The 21,118-nt window shown below is 42.0% G+C and overlaps 1 protein-coding gene across 4 annotated transcripts in view; it reads right to left on the reverse strand.

Annotated features, from left to right (window-relative positions):
* UBE2O (ubiquitin conjugating enzyme E2 O) overlaps window positions 1–21,118 on the reverse strand; it is a 92,464-nt gene that overhangs the window by 41,371 nt on the left and 29,975 nt on the right. For all 4 annotated transcript variants that reach the window (XM_054977208.1, XM_054977207.1, XM_054977206.1 and 1 more), the window contains exon 2: window positions 2,900–2,959. In XM_054977208.1, the coding sequence (XP_054833183.1) occupies window positions 2,900–2,959 (60 nt within the window). The remainder of the gene's footprint in view (window positions 1–2,899; window positions 2,960–21,118) is intronic.

Raw genomic sequence — 21,118 nt, forward strand, 5'->3', positions numbered from 1 at the left:
CACACACGCACGCACGCACACACAGCGCACTCACTCTGGAAAGCTGATGCTATACAATAGATGAATTAGCTCATCAACCATAATATGCAAACTTTCATCTCACAAGAGCTCCAGAAATGGCACATGCACATGGAGGAAAGAGCAGGTAATCCTCGCCATCTTGGTACCTGGCAAAGTGTCTATACTCCCAATGCTGAGTATTTTGACTCTCAATGCAGGGTGACTGATATTTCAAGGGAAAAAATTTGGAGGGGTTCAAGGTCTCTTGCAGGATGTGCCCTACTTTTTTCTGCCTCCATTACTTTCCAAATGTCTTACCCTCTTTTAAAAATGAGCTTGACTGCAACTCATGCACATTTGCCCTCAAAAAGACCATTTTTCCAGGGTAAGTAGAACTTCACTTAGACGTTCTTTAAGCAATCTTGAAACCATGACCCTGATCAATCCCTAGTAGTATGTCTTGTATTACTGGTTTTCTGAGGAGAAATCCACCACCCCCAGCAATTACTGGTCATTCCCCCTACGGAGTGTGTGAGAGGCTCCTCCCTCACTAGAGCCTGCAGCTGGCTCTCTGCCATTCTGCTAGTTGTCATCCATGGGTGTCCGCAGGCCTTAAACGGGTCAGGGAAGGGGATTGCACCTAGGGGTGTGCAAAAGGAAACTCATGAGAAATACAAGGAAATTACTGTTTCGAATCATTACCTTGATTCTCCAGAATGGTAACACAAACAAACCTCCCTCCTTGAAAAAAATCCATTTTTTTCAAGTTCCGATGCTTACCAGTCATCAGCATGAGTAAGCGTTTCTCTTTTTATTGTATTTCCTGGAAATGGCATCTCTCCCTTCCAATTAGACCCTTGCAAAGAAAAAGCAAGGGCACCCCCAGCCAATCGACTGATCTCCTAGACAATGACATCTCTGGTAAGGGGGTGGGGAAACAAGGCGGTGGGGAGAAGCATATGGATATGCTCCGCAGAGAAATCCTGGTGTGCACTAACTGAAAACTGGCCCCTTTGGAAGCAGTTTTCAGTTTGAGCGTGCACGTGCTGTGGCTCCTTCCTTCATCTGGTTGGAAAATGAGCAGGACGGAGAGAGAAACCATCCCACTCATCTTCCAATGGGATGAAGGAAGAAGCCATAGTGTGTGGACACTCAAACTGAAAACTGCCTCCAAAGGGGTGGTTTTCAGTCAGTGTGCACCGAGATTCCTCTGTGGAGGGGGAGCATGTGTGCGCAGAGCCCTGTTGTCCCCCCCCCAGCCCCCTGCACACCCACTTGGGGTCCCTGGCAACTGTACTTATACAGGAGTTTCCTTGTCCCATCCACGGGCCTCCTTCCAACCCTGTCTTGGCCTCCCTGAATTGCCCTCTCCCCAGCCTTTGGGCTGGAAGGGCCACATCCTCCTTTTAGCCTTCCTGGCTTCTCCCTTCCCAGCTCATCCAGGGCCAGTTTGCCTGCCCATTCCCTCACCAGACCCACCCAGGCCTCCCCACTGGCTTGCCTGCCATCCTGGGGCTTGCTCTTTTGAGGTTCAGGCTATTGGGCGCTTCCTGCTCACCAGGCTGATCCTGGGCTGTGCCCGCTACCCTCCTCAGGAGGAGGTAAAACTGCCCCAGGTTACAGGGCTGATGCAGGCAGGTCGTGAACGACATGGTGCTGCTGCTGCAAGGATGGGGTAGGCAACACAGAATCCAGTGGTGCTAGACAGTGTTTTATGGCATACAACAGCCTTAAGAGGAATGTATACAGGTGTATTAACTGCTGTACAGGATGGAATGATAATTTCATTCCCTGTTCGGAGTGAAATCGAAATTAATTTGTGTACCAATGAACGGAAGTGATTTCTAGTTTCAGTCCAGCGAAGGGATCAGAAATGCCCATGATCACTGAAGACAACTGCAACACTAAAATTCCATGCAGAGTGCTTCCTATATCAACCATTACTACCAGAACAGCTAGGGTTTTTGGGTTGCTCTATACAGTCAGCTGCATCCAAGTAACTGTGGGGAGCAGCACTAACAAATTGGGATGTCTGAATTCAGATGCAATGACAAATGAGTTTGTACAGTCTTGCTAATAAAATTAGCCACAAACCATAATTAGGAAGCCCAGTTTAGCAATGCCAAACAAACTACAGTTTGCTGGAGACAGCAACAGCAGTTTAACCAAAGCACAGAATCTCTGCAAAAGATCTGACGTGTACACTCTACTTTTATGCATCATGAAATTATTTTTAAAAACTGGATTACTAATTGGTATCCCTCAGTGTTCATGCAAAGCAGTTAAATGTTTAACTACAGTATGCAAATTAGCTGTGTGGCTCTCATGCCTCATTATGGCACTCAATGTCCTATTACATTCTCCCTTCTCCCCCATTTGGGTGAAGAGCTTCAGACACTCAAATTTGCAACTTGCAAAACAATCAGTATGTCATACTTGAACATTATGACTTGTAAAACAATAGATGCAAACAGCTTTGCCTAGTCTGACTTGAACAGCACTGGTATAATTAAATCTGCCTTTCCAAATGTAAAGCTCTACTTGGGCCTGAAACTATGTATGATGTTGCAAAATGGAGATACCAAGATTTTTGAGCCAGAGGCCATTTAAAAAGGTTTAGATTACTGCTCTCCCAATGCCAATTCTGTCACTCTGACCAAACTATTCAATACTGAAGATGCACTTTAAAGTGGCTAGCTTAATCTGCAGTTGTTACAGAAGTATGCAAGATTCAGTATTATTAGTTTACGTTACTGTCTCAGGCCCAGATATTGTACAACAGAAGCAGATGATACACAAGAGGCAAGTGTACTCTGTGGTTCAGATTCAGTCCAAGCATCATTTACCACTGATGGAATCCTGAGCATTAATCGTGCATACACAAGACAACAGAACTTACCCGTGAGCCCATATGCCTGACAACATCCCGAGGTACCACTGACCGATCTTCAAGTTTCAGCTGTTTGTTGGGGGGGGAAAGAACAAGAAAAAAATTAGAATTCCACCCTCAAATGCACTGCCAGCTACTGCTAACTTTAGATTACTATAAATCAAGATGAGTAGCCATGTTAGTCCTTCTGTAGAAGTGGAAAGGAGCAAGAGTCCAGTAGCACCCATAAGACTAACAAAATTAGCGGTAGGGTATGAGCTTTCGTGAGCCACAGCTCACCTCTTCAGTATCTGAAGAGGTGAGCTGTGGCTCACGAAAGCTCATACCCTACGGCTAATTTTGTTAGTCTTATGGGTGCTACTGGACTCTTGCTCTTTTCCACTGCTTTAGATCACTAGTCTATAAAGGGAAATACTAGTCTATAAAGAGAAACACACTCATATTGATCACAGGTCAAAGGTACTCGTAGTTAAGTTTACACTGACTAGGCACAGTGTCATTGCCTTACATTATTCCACTGTGATTAAGGATGCCAATGCCAGGGGAAAACATGAGAATTTGAGATGACAGGAACCCTAGCAACTGTTTGGTGTGAAAGGATAAAAAAGATAACGTGGGGATTCATCAGTATAAATGTGTGCACACCTACATCTTTAGGATTACAATGTCTTCACTGCTAAGGTTTTTGGCATAATGCCATCTCAATACTGTATTGTTCCAAATCTATACTATATAAAATACAACAAAAACCATGGCAATTGCCCAAAACTGGAATGGATTCTCTGTAATATTAATGGTTTGTTAGAGCAATTACATTTTAAACAGGTGAAGAACAATACAGATGCAATGTATTTGTAGTCTGCACCATTTATATAGGCTTCCTACTATCGTATTTAAGTACAGCAAGTCAAATGGCGCACACTTATGAGGATGCTAAATAGTATTTTTAAATAACGTGTCCTGTCTATGAAAACCAATAACTCAATTGTTATATTCTGCATCAACATGCTTCCATGAATACTTGCAGAAGAGTTAAGTCATAGCTCCTTAGGCAAAAGCTCACCTCACTAAACTTAATCATTTTCTAAACACAGCCATTTATTTCCGCTAGACACAGTTTCGTTCTACAGACAGAATATTTGGTTTTCTCTCTTATGTATTTCTTCCGTACCTTTTAACTTCAGTAAGAATCTACAACTAGGAAGGCATTTCAGCATGACAGGCCAACACTTCTTAACAAAATTCTTTAGCGACTGACAACCACCCAAAGAAAGGAAATATTTTATTTTGCATGGGGAGAGTACAAACCATTTGTGTTTAATAGCATACTCAAGTTTCCTTAACAGCTGAGAAATAAAACCAGGCAGTTCAAACACTGGTTGCATCCAAATGAACTGCAAGTATATCAGACTTTGCCCCCCTTGTGCTGCAGTCCCATCATGCCTCACAACACAGCCTCCAGAGTATGGGAGACACCTGGGAACAGTACTGAATATGTGAGGCCTACAATGAGGGGACAAAATCTGGCACCCTTATAAAGAACCTACAGGTATTACTGCAAGGTTCAACTCCATGCTTCTCAGACTATACTACTTTTAATTTCATAGTGTGAAACAAGGACTTGTCCAGTTAACACAGTACAGTTGATATGAGGGAATATACAACCAGATTATCTTCTAAATTGAGAGGGGCCAAGTTGGGTATTTAAGGGCCATTTATTCACTACACTGTAATCCACAAGTGCATGCTGCTGGTCAACTTGAACCCTCATAACCAATCACTGTCTGTAACAACGTTAGAACTAAGGCTTTTTTTCTGCTGGAATGTGGCAGAATGGAGTTCCAGAACCACTTGAAAGTAATCACGTGTCTGGTGCACCCCCCCTGATCCCAGACCTCCCCACACACAGCCCAAGGCTCCAGGTTCTTTCATGGCATGCTGAGCCTCAGTGGCGGCGAAACAGGAGTGGGCCCCGTGCCCCAGCTTGCTGGGGAGGGGCTGCATCTACCACCACTTCCTCGAGTGCTTCCCCCTGGCTGGAGGCAGAAGGGAGCCCCCCTGCCCACGAGGGCGTGCCAGGTGGCTAAGCAGCAGGCATGGCCAGTCAGCACAAGTGCTGATGCGGAGACCAGGTGCTGGCACTTCCTTTCCCCAGCGCTCCTCTGCTCCAGCGCTGTGCCCAGGCAACCTGAGCTCATGGGCTTGCTTGGGCCAGGATGCCATCTCTCGCCAGCCGGATGGTGACCAGAGACTGTGTTTCCTGTGCTCCCTGCGAGTCTTGCTCTGGCCGCAGCTTGCCTGCCTTCCTTCCTGCTCGCCCTGTGGACAAGGGCAGGGTTTGGAGAGGAGAGGGACTTCAGCAAGTTATAATGCGATAGAGTTAAGGTTGCCAGCTCCAGGTTGGGAAATGCCTGGAGATGTGGGGGGGGGGGGACCTGGAGAGAGTGGGATTTGGGGAGGAAAGGGACTTCAGCAAGGTATAATGCCTTCGAATTAAGTTTGCCAGCTCCAGAAAACCACACTACGTAACTGAGTTCCACCACCTCTTTTCCCAGAAAAAAAGCCCTGGAACCACCTATCAGTTACGGAGTACATAAACTATGAGCAGGACCACAAGTGACGCCTGACACAGGTTGGACACTTGCCAGCTTCCCTCAAGTTTTGATGGGAAATGTAGGCAGCTTGGCGGAATGTTGGACAAGTGACAGTTGAAAAGTCCATTGGACAGCAGTCAGAGAGTCAAGCTGCAAGACCAGGATGCCTACATTTTCCATCAAAACTTGAGGGAAGCTGACTAGTGTCCAACCTGTGTCAGGTGTCACTTGTGGTCCCGCTCATAGTCAGAATATTACAGACAGACTGAAGTATAGCCTAAGTGTGGAATCCAAAAGGACACTAGTGAATATCCCGGTCTCAGGCACTGAGCAGATCTTTCCACCATCTTTTGAGACTAGACTTCAGCTGTATCTGCCCTGCCCAATTCAGATCGGGACAGTGAGAAAAACAAAACTATATAGGAATACAAGACAAGAAAAAACAGGCTCTCCCCTTTCCAGTGCTAATAGCAGCTTCGGGTGGGTGTTTCAATAGGCAAAACCATGTAAGGATAAAAAGGATGTATGCCCCCTCTCTCCCTTCAGTCCCAGTATGAATTGGGGGCTTTGGCACAAAATGTAATATAGAGACACTAGGAAGATCCACTCACTCATGTTAGCCTTTTGTTTGTTTTGACCCTGAGGTATCTTGTGATAAACGTCTCACTAATTCTAAAAAAGAAAAAAAAATAGTCCCCCCCCCCTGCGTACCTATTGACGCATAGCTGCTACAGTGGCCAAGTCATTTATTAAAATGTCTGGGACATTAAACACCTTTTCTCAGTTTATGATGTGGCTAACCATTTAGATGTTTTATCAAGACCTGCCTGTAAAATACATTCCGAGTTACCCAATGCTTCAGCTTTTAAGGCAGCATCTTCTGTCATTTTTAGAGAACGTAAATGCAGCACCGAACAGATTGCTTTGCTGTTGACACAAAAGCATTAAAGCTATAGACTCAGTATATAATCTCCGTTCTAAGTTTTAAAAAATCTTATTAAACATCCTTTCTGAAATGAGGTTGTATGTCAAAAGTTGTCATGGAAACTTGTGCTTCTGTGGCAAAAATATTAAGTGACTAATAATAATCTACTGAGTAAGATACTGTACCACAATGTTCCAAAACAATGATGGCAAGAAACAATTTTTCAAGTGTGACAAATAAGATCACAAGGTTACCTTATCACCATTTCAGTACTGCATAGCTCCCCTATACTACTGTTCCACTAGCTATTAAAAGCCATCCACCCAGATCCTGTTAATCAGAGCCCCAATACCTTGCGTAAAATAGAGCACTCTTCTACTCTTGGCAAGCTAAATTTAGCAGTAAAACAGCAACAACTAGGTGGCACTGTTTCCTACTGGGAAAAATCCCATAGGATTCTTAAGGCAAGACTAATATCAAAAGTGTTGGAACGCACAATGGGCTTGATAATTTTTCACCCAGGTGCGGTGATTGTGCAGGAAATGATGCAGCCAGTTTCCAAAGGATATAACAGAGTGGTGTTCCTGAATAAGGTAGAATGGATAGGGATATGAAAGTTATGCATAACTTCAATTCACTGTAACAGCTTGGAACACCAAGTACCTCCAAAGGCACATCAAGGTTGGGGAGAGGGGTGGAGTGAGAAATGTCAATCTGATACATCTCACAGAGACCCCTTTGCATACAGGTGCTGTGCCCAAATGTTCTGACCATGCTTCAGCAAGACTGTGTCCATGTTTGCCAATGGGATACTGGTTAAAGTGGTCTCCCTGGGCTGATTATTCTTCCTGCTGTAAGATTTGATGTCTTCAAGCCATGTGTCGAAGTCTTTAAAATGTTATGGTGGGGAGTTCCCATGGGGAGGCCATCTCTTGTAGCAGCCTCATTTCAAATACATCTTCAGCTTATGAAATTAGATGTAACACTTAGAGGAAGGGAGAGCTTAATTCAGAATACAATTCTAAATAAAACAAATACACTCTTTTTATATGTTTCCAACGAACAAGATAAACCTATAAATGGGAAGAATTCCTAACACAGCTGGTAAGGTGGTAGTGGAAAGGTCAAAGAACCTAGCCTGTCACCAAGAAGATAAAGTTATGCAGTTAATTCAAAATCAAAGTCTAATTGCTTTCAGGAGTACAGGAAAGTTGGTGCCACTGAGGGCATTTAAGTGCTACCCTTGCATACTCTCACTCCTATGCAAGGGCAAACCAGAAGTTTTAAGATTATGCTCTTAGTTAGTTAGTTAGTTTATGCAGCTTAACAGCCCTTAAGCCATACACCATAACAAAGTTTAAGAATAAAAAAAAAAAGTTTAAAAAAAGTTGCCATGTCCACAATGCACCTTTTGCAAAGGCTACTCAGTAATAGTCTTTATTTTAAGGAGTCAGGAATGTTCGAATACTTCAGTAGCCATTTTTTAAGGAATCTCTATCTAGCTCATGCTTTGGACAGTGAAAGAAGGTATGGGACAGCGAGTTAACGTCAATCAAAAGTGCAATCATTGAAGCGCTGGTCTGAGGGTATCTTGAGGAAGTGGCCCTTCACCTGGGCTGTCAGCAACGCTCTGGGCAGTGGAGGGGGGGGGGAGTGATGAGGGAGTAAACCAACACGGAAACAGATTGTGCCCTAGCAAAGTTAAATTGCAGCTTGTCCTAATGTCTGCCTGGAGCTCCTGGAAAAACCAGTTTGGATACACTAAAGTTTGTAGCATCAAGCTCTTCTGCAAATTAAATTATTGCTCGTCTACTAAAGCTTCTGCCATTATAGCAACAGAAGGCCTCTATCGTATCCAAGCCACTGCACATACATAGTACAACACTGTATATCTGTGTTAACTCTATATATGCAGCAACCCTACAATAGTGTACCAAATCCAGTAACTATAGCGAAGTACCACCATGAACAACTACAAGCCTACATGCATGCTAAAGACAGTCAAATCCTGCTGATAGTTTAACACTTCTATTTATATGCTCATGTTGCATGATAAACCATCCCTAGACAAAAATGATATGGCCAGTTATCTCCCAGTCTCTAATCTGCCCTTTCTGGGCAAAGTGATTGAGAGAGCAGTAGCTGACCAACTCCAGATCTTCTTGGATAACTCTAGTGCTCTGGACCCTTTCCAGTCTGCATTCAGACCAGGGCACATGAGACAGAGACGCACTAGTAGCATTAGTAGATGATCTTCTGAATATAGACAAAGGCCATGCCTCTTTATTGCTCCTCCTGGATCTATCTGCAGCCTTTGACACAGTAGACCATGCCATCCCGTTGAGGCATTTAGAAACAGAAGTGGGCATCAAAGGTTTAAATCATTTGCCTTGGACTGGTTTAAATCATTTCTCACGGAACGAACTCAAAGGGTTGCTGTCAGAGATCAGCTATCTCCAGAATGGGAGTTATTTTGTGCAGTTCTGCAGGGCGCAATCTTATCTCCCATGTTATTCAAACTCTACATAAAGCCTTTAGAAGAACTCATTAATAGCTATAGAATTGGATGTCACCAATATGCAGATGCCACCCAACTCTGTATCTCGCTATCCAGGTCCCCACAAGATGCAGTAGAAATCTTGGATCGCTGCCTGACAGCTGTGGCAAAATGGCTGAAAACAAACAAACTGAAATTGAACCCATACAAGATGGAAGTGATGCTTGTTGGGAAGACAGAGTTCTTGAAAGACATTGTACTACCCACTTTCGATGGAGTTTGTCTGACCCCTGCAGACTCAGTTAATAATCATGGGATTATACTGGATCCGGCACTATTACTAGAAAAACAAGTTAAGTCAGCTGCAAAAAATGCTTTCTACAATCTCACTCTGGCTTGGAAGATGGCTTCTTACTTCGACATGGCTGACCTAGTCACCTGGATCTATACTATGATAACATCAAGACTTGACTAGTGTCATACATAGGTCTCCCATCTAAGTTACCTAGGAGACTCCAACTGGCACAAAATGCTGCGACTCGACTGTTATCAGGAGCGAGCAGGAACATGAACATCACTCCCATCCTGCAGTCACTTCATTGACTACCTACCAGCTACTGTGCTCAGTTCAAGGTATTGTATATTACATACAAAGCTCTTCACGGCCTTGGTCCAGTATATCTATGGGACCACCTCCCTCTCTATGTTCCTCCATGACAGCTTCACTTATCTGAACAGGGTCTCCTGCAGGTGCCACCCTGCACATGGGTGAAATCAACAACAGCCCATACACAGGTTTTCTCTGTAGTGGTGGAATGACCTGCATGAGGAGGTCAGGAAACCCCCACTCTCCTGGCTTTCCACAAACAGTGCAAAACCGAATTATTCAAAAGGGCTTTTTACTCAGATAGGAAGGCTGTATTGTAGGGAGGGGTCTCAGATGCTTCATGAATAAGTTTGGGACCATAGACTTCACCATTATGTTTCCTTATGTACTACCTGTTGCTTTAAATATGTGCTCCTATGAGACATTAAACAACCTGTGCTTCATGTTGTTTAATGTCAGTCCTAGAATTGCTTATGCTCTGTTTCAGCATGTCTTCAACTCTGTGTTGGATTCTTGCTAATGTTTTATCTTTGTAAACTTGTATTTATTTACCCTATGGCATTGTTTCTGGAAATGTCCTTGATATGGACTGTACTAATCACACGCTGTGTAATCCACCTTGAGTTCCAGTGAGAAAGGTGGACTATAAATAAATAAATGAAGGATGTCAGAAGAATTCTTTGAAAGGGTGCAGCTTGGAGAAGTACCCATTGAGAGACTGATCTGGAAAGGATGTTAATGTTTTAGAGATTAGTCTTCCACCATTTAGTTATTATTTTATAGTAAATCACAGTTTCATATTTTTATTTTATTTACATTACTTATAGTCCATTTTTCTCACTAGGACTCAAAGCAGATTACAAAGGAAATCAACAGAATGAGTCATCCAGTAAACAATACAATAGGATCTGGATTGTAGAAATATGGAATCAACAAGAAATCTGAAAACAGAATTGAAACAAAGCATAGGTTTTAACATGATTCAAACAATGCAACGATGACATAGCAGGATCCTACTTGCAGCAACAGGCAGAACAAACTATACACCATAGTCCCAAAACCTCTACCCAAGTAGCTTTCTAAAGCATTCTGTATGGTATACAATCCTATTATCTTTGTAGAAAAGCCCTATTGAATAACTCAGTTTTGAACGCCTGTGGAAAGCCTGTTGAAACGCTGGAAGCCTTCCTGACCTCAGCAAACAGACTATTCCATAAGTACCTAACTGCCTGTTACCAGTTAACCTAAAATTTTTGCGCTGCCTCTCCATACCTACTTGAGATGGCTAAAAAATAATGAAACACATAGCACAATGGAAGTTATTAATTAAAAACTCAGCATTGAAAACTCAAACAGAACATAAGCACATCATAAAATGAACAGCTTAAAAAGGCTCAGAACTAGAGATGGACACGAACTGGGGAAAAACCCCAAACTGTGTGGTTTGTGGTTCATCACATTTCACGAGCCACGAACCATGAACTTCCATGAACCTGCCCTGGCTGGTTTGTGAAAACATCACATCTGGGTCAGCAAATCGTCACTTCTGGGTCAGCAGAATGTCTGCTGAAAGTCCATCCCCTGTTACCTACGAAACTGAATGATTGGCACCAGGCTGTCTGCAGTGACGAATCAAAAAAAGAACCAAACAAATCAGTCTAAAGTTCATGGCAGTTCGTCAGAAATAGGCTCTGATAAATCGCCAGTTCGTGAGCCATGAACCAGCCTGGTTTGTTCCGAATTTTGGTTCATATTTCAGTTCGTGCCCATCTCTACTCAGAACAGTTCTCCGACTAAAAAAGGATACAGATTTGGTGCTAATCTTTTGCCCTCATTTGTATAGTTGTCCTTTTATTAGCCTGAATGTTATAATTACTCAAACCCTGCACTGCTCCTGCATGACAGAGCAATAAGACTAACACACATTACTGTGTAATCATATCATTCAAATGCAAGCGTAAATTCCTTTGTTCAGTAATATCTGAACAACAAAAAATATAAAACGTGATGCCACTACTGGGAATGCATGCATGGTGGAGCCACTTCCCATAATTCATAAAAGTGCAGCTATGTGCTTTAAATAAAATCTTTCCTACTCCTTAAACATTTTTAAAAATTTCAAAACTGTTACATTCTGCTAAGCATACTGATACATCAATTACATATTCTTATTAAATCTGATTTTAGATAACCAAATTCAGAAGCTTGGGACCTATGCTTTGGCAAGTTCTAATTGTAATATTTACTGCCTAGAAAGAGATTAGATCTCTATTTACCATTTGAGGGGAAATGATGCATAGACTATAAATAGAGTAGTTCACATCAAGACTGCATCACCCAGCACTCTGTAGTGATTCTGCTGGCCCAGAGTTGCTAGTATACAGAGATATTAGCCACTCCTGAACAAGGGACTTTGGGTTTGATTTTGAATGTTATGATTATATAGCAGTGTATAACAATCTCATTGCTCAGTCATGCAGGAGCGATGCAGCATAAGCAGCTAATTAGTTAGGACATAACAAGCCTCTACAAACAGGTTTATTCTCAGTAGAGATTTTTTTAAAAAAAAGCTGCAAAACTTTTATTTAGAGTAATGACACTATTGAGCCTAAGGGGTGATAAGCAATGATTCACAATAAATGGATGATGGCTTGTCATCCTCTCCCCATTAAGTTGGAAGGGGGCTCATTTATTTATCATTTTATTCCAACTACCCTTCAAGGAGCTCAAGACATTTTGCTCCACTACGCTATCCTCACAACCACTCCAAGATAGAATGGGCCCAACTGGCTTAAGATCACTTAAGGAACTTCAAAGCTGAGTGGGACTGAGACCTTGGTTTCTCTGGCACAAACACAGCACCCCAGCCCTTGTGCTTTAACAATTGATAAATCTTCCATTAAACCTTTGTAATGTGCCTCCAAATACACTGGCGGTACACAAAAAAATCAAGCTTGCTTTCGCAGAATGTTATGTATGATCAAGTTAAGTCACATTACATACAATGGGACCTTCTCCAAAGTAGTAGTGTGCAATGTAGTATATCTGGTCTAGAAATATACTTAAAAATACCTTACTTTTTGGGTATAATCAGAAATCGCAACCATATCCAGGATTTTCAGATATCCTGATATTCCTATCCCAATTAATCCTGGAAATGTTCAGGAATAACCAGGGCCACCACAGTAGCTTGGTTTTTCACCTTTTGCAGGTTTCCCAGGCAAAAGGAGGGGGGGTGGAGGAGGCTCACAGGCAAATGATTTCACACATTAGAGGGAGCTCTGTCTGCCCAAACTAAGTGATTCTCTCGCAGCCCACAAACTGGCGTCCTGGCTCCAGCTGCAGGGTGATGTGTTTTGGAGTGCATGCTTTTGGTTGCTCCGCTCTTACTTCTGTTCTACTGGCAGGTTGGTTTGGCTAGACTTCTCTGGTCCAGCACTGGTTCTGCTGGGATTGTTTGGCTTGACATTGGTTCTGTTGGGCGTTGTTGGTTCTTTTTGCATTGGTAGGCTTTTGATCAGTGATTGCTTGTGTGTTTGGCTAAGGCTTCTATGCCTTGGAGAAAACACTGGATTTTTCCACTACAGGAAACAATGGAGAGCAGCTGGGGACACCGTGCTCAGGGGCCAGCAGAAATGAACCCCTTCACCAAATTTACTTGAAACAGGGTATCTTTAAAGGGTAGGCAGCTCACTTCATCAAAAAATTTTTGCATAAAAAACAGCCCCTCCGGCTTCTCTGGAAAGATTCCCCCATAATAATGGACCCAGTTAATTTCAGAATCCTGGAGGGAAAACAGTATGGAAAACCCTGACCTGGCTGCCTCAGGTAGCCTGATCTTGTCAGATACCAGATGCTATGCAGGACTGACCCTGGTCAGAATTTGGATAGGAGACCACTAAGGAAGGCCAGAGGCAGGCAATGGCAAACTACCTCTGTTAGTCTCTTGCCTTGAAAACCCAATGAGGTTATTAAAGGTCAGCTAGACAGCACAAAAATAAATAAATAAATTGAGAGGACCCAAATATTGAGAATACTGATATTTATGGCCTTCCCAATACCCAAATATAATTTTTTTTTAGTGTACATTCCTTCTCCCAAGTATGCATGCAGAGGACTGCAGTGCTAGTATTATGGAGGCAGCATCAATACTCCATCATGCGTTTAAAAATAGCTATTCAGTTAGATATTGTCTGCAGGATTCGTACTGCCAATGGGTTGAATGCAAAAAGACAACTCCAAGCTATAAGAGAAACCAGTGAAATTTCATTAATGTCAGGGTCTGAAGATGGTATTTCCCCAAATCCAGCTGCATCATACGTATTCAAGCCATGCATTTCATTTTCTTAATAAGCAGCAGAGCCACTCCCATGGTTCACACTGCAGGACAAGAGTATAAAAGCCACTGGGACAATGCAGCATAATTGCATCATTGCCTGAAAATCTCAGCTGCAGCAGCTTCTATTCACTAAAACTGTTTCAACTCCCTCCCCCTTTACAGTGATGTATGAGCTGTGGTAAAGGAGAGGGGTGGGAAGAGAGATGGTTTCAGAATTAAAGATGCATTGACTAGGCTGAGCTGTCGGAGCGTATGTGCCACATTCGGTACCTCAGTTAAGCAGCCCCAGCATGACACCGCAACATTACTTTGTATTCCAATGATGCATTTCACCACAAGGGAACTGGCCAACAAAGGAGAAAGCATTTTGCAAACAGCACAGCTAAAACGTTGCACAGCAGAACTGCTTTCATTTTAAGGATCAAGAGACAAACACAATATAACTGTGAAATATCAGAGACGGGAACTGTAAAGACGGTTAAGAGCTGTGTATTCCACAAGTCTGAGGAAATCTCCTGCTTCAAACAAAATGCCCAGGTCTCATAAGTAATTTAATGTGAAAAATGGCTAACATCTCTAACACTTGTTCCATGCTTAGCAAGGTATTATTTGGGAAAGAGCTTCAGTTCAGGAAGGCAAGCTATTTCCATAACTTTTCTCAAATATCAATGCAGTAATATTCTTTAAATAAAGAACACAACCTGGATCTGTGTTTAATGACTACACACGATGCAAAAAAATGGTTCAACTATTTGTCAGAGAAAAAACCTACTAGCAATAAAACAAAACCAATTGCTGAAGTAACCAGATATGTATCTGTAAAGGAACAATTTCATATTTATAAACACAGTGGCAGCACTGTACCTCACTTTTTTATACTACAATCAGGGATGTATTCCATGTCTGTATGCAAATCTGGTGTAGGCTAATCTTGATAATCTTAGCTGCATTTATTCTAGCTAGCAAGTTTTCTAGCTCTTGCACCTATAAAGACATATTTAAAAGTCAGTAAGTAATAGCCAGCAGGAACACCGAGCCCCTGAGCCTATTGAAAGCTGTACACAACCTTCTTTCTAAAAGTTCACCAGCTAACAAAACAATGTACTTTTAATATTTACACCAGGAAAGGGTGAATTGTAGACTTTTTTTTGAAGAAGGTATGAAATGGATAGCTCAAGCTAGCCTGATCTCATCAGTTTTTTGGAAGTAGGGGAGTGCATAAAAAAAAAATAATACAGGAAATTCAGATTTGGGTTTCAGGGATCCTCCCAAAATCCAGGATTCCTAAAATCCGGGAAAGATTCTCTGATCCAGCTGAGACAGATCAGAGAATCCTGGATTTATCCAACGATTATTCCCCATGAGGAAAACTATCAGGGGGGAGGGGCTGGGGGAAGTACTTTCAAGCAATCTCCATCGAATTTGCAGGGAAACCTACTCTTGACTGTCCTCTAAAGACCATCCGAGTTTCAGGACAATTGGACCCTGGGGTCCAATTCTATGCGCCCCTGAAGAAGGTGCCCCTAGCCACTCTCCACTTTTTCCTACATTTCCAAGCAGGCTCTCAGGCAGAAATACACAGGGGCAAGGCTGCCAGTGGCCAAAGGCATACTCCCAAATGCAAGAGGAAGCCCAATCAAACCAAACAGAAGCAAGGGAATGGATGGAATCCTTCCAGAACCAAAGTGAAGCAAGGAGACCAACATCAAACCAGAGAATCATGTCAAAACAGAGGATTCCATCCGAGCCAAGCCGAAGCAAGCGATACTGTTGTAACTTAAGCCCAATGTCACTCACAGAAGCCAAGCAGACAAGGAAAGCTCCTGCATGGATTGGTCATTCACTCCCCTCTCCTTGCTTCACTCCCCCTCCCTCCTTAGAAAAAAGCAGAAGGGAAATGATCCAAACAGAGGCTGAAGCCATGTTTCCCAGATTTACTGAGATTTATCCAGGGGTCTGGATCCAGGTGCCTAGATCAGGGATTCTTTGGTCTGATTTGGGAAAGCCAGATTTTTTCCCCAAATCCCACATCCAGACTGTACACCCCAACTTAGAAGCTAAGCAGGTCAGCTCTGGTTAGTAACTGGATGGAAGACCACCAAGGAAGTCTAGGGTTGCTATGCACAGGCAGGCAATAGCAAACCACTAGGGGCATGTGTTTGGTATTCCTGAACACATATATATTTGGTATATTTGGCATATCTGGATTAATTCCACATATATTTGGGTCTACTAAATAATGGATGCCTGAGTATATCCAGGAATCACCACGCTGGCCATTTTAAAGCTAGCTGGCTTCTTCCTTCTTCAGCTGCGGGGAGGGGGAGTGAAGCAGAAGGAAGGAGTAGTGAATGGCAAATAGGATGTGGCGCTGGACACCCAGTGCACACCTCTACAAACCACCTCTGAACATCTCTTGCCTTGAAAACTCCAACAGGGGATGCCATAAATCAGCTGCGACTTGGTAACACCGCCACTTTTATGGTTTATTTACTCAAGAGACTGGGATCACTTTTGGAAGATGCTGCTCATAGGCAAAGTAATGCAAATATCTGTTACCAAATCACATAATACTGCCTTGTACAGCTGAATGACACCACAGTTTTGAAACAGATCAATAACCTCTCTATAAAATGTACTTCATTTCTCTAAATGAAGGGTCAGTTAGGCTCATGATGGGAAAGCCCTTTATTTCTTTTAAAATAACATGCTTCATAGTTGCCTCTCAGAAGAACTGATAGTTGCTTGATTCTCCTCTGGAACCAATGTTTATATCTGGAAGCCAATGAAATTTCCCTGCCATTTTCAGAATCTGCTGGATTCCAAATGCCAGATAGCCCAAATAGCCAGTGTGGTTTCAATATGTAACTGAATAACCATATTTTTTCACAGCCTATAAAACATGCAAAGCCTATGGAGCGTGGGGAAATGCTAGAACCCCACCACTGTATAATTAATTCTGATCTCGGCTCCCAAATGGATAAAAAAAAACTACATAACGGGACCAAGTACAGAAATGAGAGATGTTTGTGCAAATTTGAGTGAATGGTATGGTAAATATCACTCCTATAAAGGCAGAATGAAGATAATGGCAATTGGCAGAGTCTGCAGTTCTGATCCTAGGCTTGTATTGTGCTGTGAAAGGCCTGCAATGAAAAGCAGGCTAGTTTAGGAAAAGAAACCTGGACGCAAAAGTGTCTAGGCATTTGAGAAAATTGGAATAACAACAACAGCGCTTATTTACCGCTCTTCTAGACAGATTAATGCTTCACCCAGAGCAGTGAACAAGTTTGTGTTATTATTATCCTCACAATACCGCTGGGGAACTGGGGCTGAGAAGAGTGGCTTACCCAAGGTTACCTACTGAGCTCATAGCAGTAGTGGGATTCGAACCAGTAGAGTGCTGATTTCAGCTGAACCACTTAACCACTGTGCTACAGCATGACCCAATTAGAGAAGTACTCCCTCAAAAGAATACCCTCCCAACAAAAAAAAGCAAAAAACACCAGAAATGTTGCAGGGAATTAAACTATATAAAATATTTACTCTATCAAACCTGAGCTTGTTTTACTGGTTTAGCCACATAAAACTGCAACATTTACCACTTGGTTCACATTCACATTACCCTGTTTGGCATATTTATAGAATTTATAAGTATAAATGTCTTGGTTTTCTTTAAAAAAAATTACAAACTTACACTATACTTAGGAGTATTGCTACTTCCTACATGTAAATTTCTGCCATCTGTGAGGTTGAAAAAAGAAAAGGTTATAGGTAAAAAACCAGTTCTGTAGTGAACAAAAGAAAGTATTAGACACTCTTCGTAGTCACAATTGGTAGGACTATCAATGTATTTGGATATGAAGATAAACTTTATCACTGAAAACACTGAACTCTAATAATCTACTTTACAGCATAATAATTGCTGCCAGGATTATTTATGTTTAAAAAGTTCTTAGACATGCATATGTGTATAGTGTACATAGGTATTATCTCAAATAAAATTTATTTAAATAAAAAGTTGCAATATTTCATTAGAATTGACTGATTCTAAAGATTAGGTACCTGAGATCCTCAGAAGTTCTCGAGTTTATGCAGTTTCAAAAATAAGAATTCTCTTACGACCATATAGGTCACTGACCTGGCATAATACAAAACTACTTTACTTTTTGGTGTTCTGGCATGAAACCCAAGTGCCACAAAGAAAATTTTTGTTTAAATAGCCTGCTCCTGAACTATTTTAAATGATTTTTAAAAAAATTATTATTCATTTTATGTTTTTGTGATTTTAATGTATCTTTTAATGTTGTTAGCTGCCCTGAGCCCATCTGTGGGGAGGGCGGGGTAGAAATCGAATAAAATAAATAAATATTATGTACATGGATAGTAGTGTTAGATTTCGTTCTCTCTGAGAAAAAGAATTCACAGCTTCTTTGTTTTAACAACTTAAAACTTCTTGCTATAATTCCTGTACCGCAAGTAGGGCCCAGGAATCGCTACGTATTTTACTTAAGAGGTTTACGCATAATGCTTGTATACGATCACTGCCACCATCCCTACAATGAAAAAAGGTCAATCTTCAGCAAGTGTGAGAAAGTATTCCTTCCATACTGCTCGTTAATAAATTCCCCACAGATTCATTCAAAGCACAACCTGAAGCACTTTCCATGCAGTACCATCTCCCCTTCTACCCTTTCATTTGCTGATGCATATTCATTTCTCATTATCCAAGAGTTATGCATGTCTGAGCTGCAGTCATACACTCCATGTCAGGTTTATCCTGTAAGGTACTTAATGGTGTCATGCTTCACTGACTCCTTTTGCTTCAAGCTGTTCTGGAAAAGTGGTAATGCACACGAGAAAAGATGCAACTTGGAGTACAAAGCTGTTAACCTTTATGACCATCACTGTGGCTCTCTCTTGTCTTTAAATGCACTTTAAAGCTAGAAGATGCTACCAGCAACAGTATGGAGTTACTCTGCCTATCAATACTGCCTTTGAAGAGCCAGAAGAATTTGTTTACAGCTGTGCTGGTCCAAAAGCAAAACCCAAAACTAAGAATCCACAATACCTTTATCGGAAGTGGAAAGTGCCATCAAATTAGTGTTGACTTATGGCGGCCTTGCCGCCAAACCCTACTAGGGTTTTCAAGGCAAGAGACTAACAGAAGTGGATTGCCATTGCTTGTCTCTGCATAGCAGCCCTAGTCTTTGGAAGGTTCCCATCCCATTACTAACGAAGGCTGACCCTGTTTTGCTTTTGAGATTTGATGATATTGGGCTTGCCTGGGCTATCCATGTAAGGGCTAATACCTTTTACTGGAAACTTCTGGAAAATCTACAAAGACATTTTAAAGCTCCGTAAGTTTTGTTTCCTCTGAACTGTTGCTGTATAGATGTTTTTCTGCAGTGCAATTCAATTTCATATTAAAGCATACTATGATCCAAGATGAGTATTTCAAAAGCCTGCTCAAAGAGCCAGACAAGATTTGTGTATGGGGGGGGGGGGCGGGGATGTAAGATTGGTATGTCAGTGAATGGCCCTGCCTCAAAAGATTAGACCAGAGAAAATGGCCTTTTGGTTCACTTCCTGTTCCATAATCAAGTGCTTTGTTGTTTCAAGCTGAAGCCAACATCTTCCAGCATATTATCTGTCACCTGTAGTACCTCACCAAAACATGCAAAACTCTCAAGCACCATCATCTGCAAAGAGAGATCTCTTTTCAATCAACCTAGTGATAATGGTGCTGGAGGAGAGTTCTGCAGATACCATGAACAATCAAAAAGACAAGTAAATGGGTACTAGATCAAATCAAGCCTGAATTCTCCCTAGAAGCTAAAATGAAAAAACTAAGGCTATCGTGCTTTGGTCACATCAACAGAAGACAAGATTCTCTGAAAAAGTGGAAGGCAGTAGGAAAAGAGGAAGACCTAAAATAAGATGGCTTGACTCAATAAAATAAGCCACATCCTCCAGTTTGAAGGATCTGAGCAAGTCTGTAAATGATAAGAAGTTTTGGAGGTCTTCCCTTCATAGGGTCACCATAGGTTGGCGATGACTTGATGGCACATAACACACAGACACACAGACACAGACACACACACACACACACACACACACACACACACACACAGAGTGATAATGGATGGGAGGGAACCACAACAGTTCTGATGCCATTCCCTAAATTAAGTACAGAATCAAAATTAGGTACAGAAATGTAGTATCTCAGAGGAAAGAGTCACAGTTAAAAAACTTGAAGTTCTAGAAAAAGAAAAAATCTTTCAGATATCCACACAAGCATCAAAGGTTATAAATATCTATTTGATTTCTCTGTTGACTATATCCAAATGATATAATTTTTAGCCTCAGACACAATGCACTACTTTTAGTTTATTAAGTAGTCCCTATACAATTTGTAGTAGTAGCTTATCACAGTCACACATATGTAGAGCAGATACCAGCTTAGCTGTCCTACTACATGAAAGCGCTTTTCTCCCAGAAGAGAACAATATGCCCTCAGCCATTACTGCAGTTCCATTGCTTTTCTCCAGCCTTCTTCATCCCTAGAACCAGAAGGAGAACTTCCCTGGACAAAAGCATACATGTACCATGCAGCTGCTCACTCTTGGAAGAAACTGCTGTTATCCCAGCTGAGCAAACTGCATTTCTATTAGTAAAGCTATCAGGAAAAAATTCCACACTATTTCAGATTGTGGTACTGATTTTTACAGCACACTGCTTGCAATGGATATTTATAGCCTGCCTTTCTCAAGGCTCACATCATTCTCCTCTCCTCCATTTTATCTTTATAACAAACCTGGGAGGTAGATTAGGCCGATAGTGCGTGCCTGGCTCAAGGTCACCCAGCTAGCTTCCATGGCAAGAAGAGTGGAGTGGACCCTTGGTGTGGTTTTCATGGCAAAAGACTAACAGAGATAGTTTGCCATTGCCTGCCTCTGCGAGCCCCGTCTTCATTGGAGGTCTCCCATCCAATTACTAACCAAGACCAACCCTGCTTAGCTTCCAAGATCTGATGAGATCAAGTTCACCTGGGTTATCCAGGTCAGCATACCATGGCAAGAGTGGGGATTCAAACCTTCCAGATTCCAAGTCTTCCAGATTCAAGTCAGACATTCTGGCTGTCTTGTTTTTCCGAGGCCACAATTGTTGTTGTGCAAGGTTGAGGAAATACCTACCTGTCTACAAACTTATGGTTGCCAATGGTAACATCGTACATGATTTTAAATTGAATCGGGGAGAAATTCC

Source organism: Eublepharis macularius, chromosome 4, assembly GCF_028583425.1.
Source record: "Eublepharis macularius isolate TG4126 chromosome 4, MPM_Emac_v1.0, whole genome shotgun sequence".
NCBI lineage: Eukaryota > Metazoa > Chordata > Lepidosauria > Squamata > Eublepharidae > Eublepharis > Eublepharis macularius.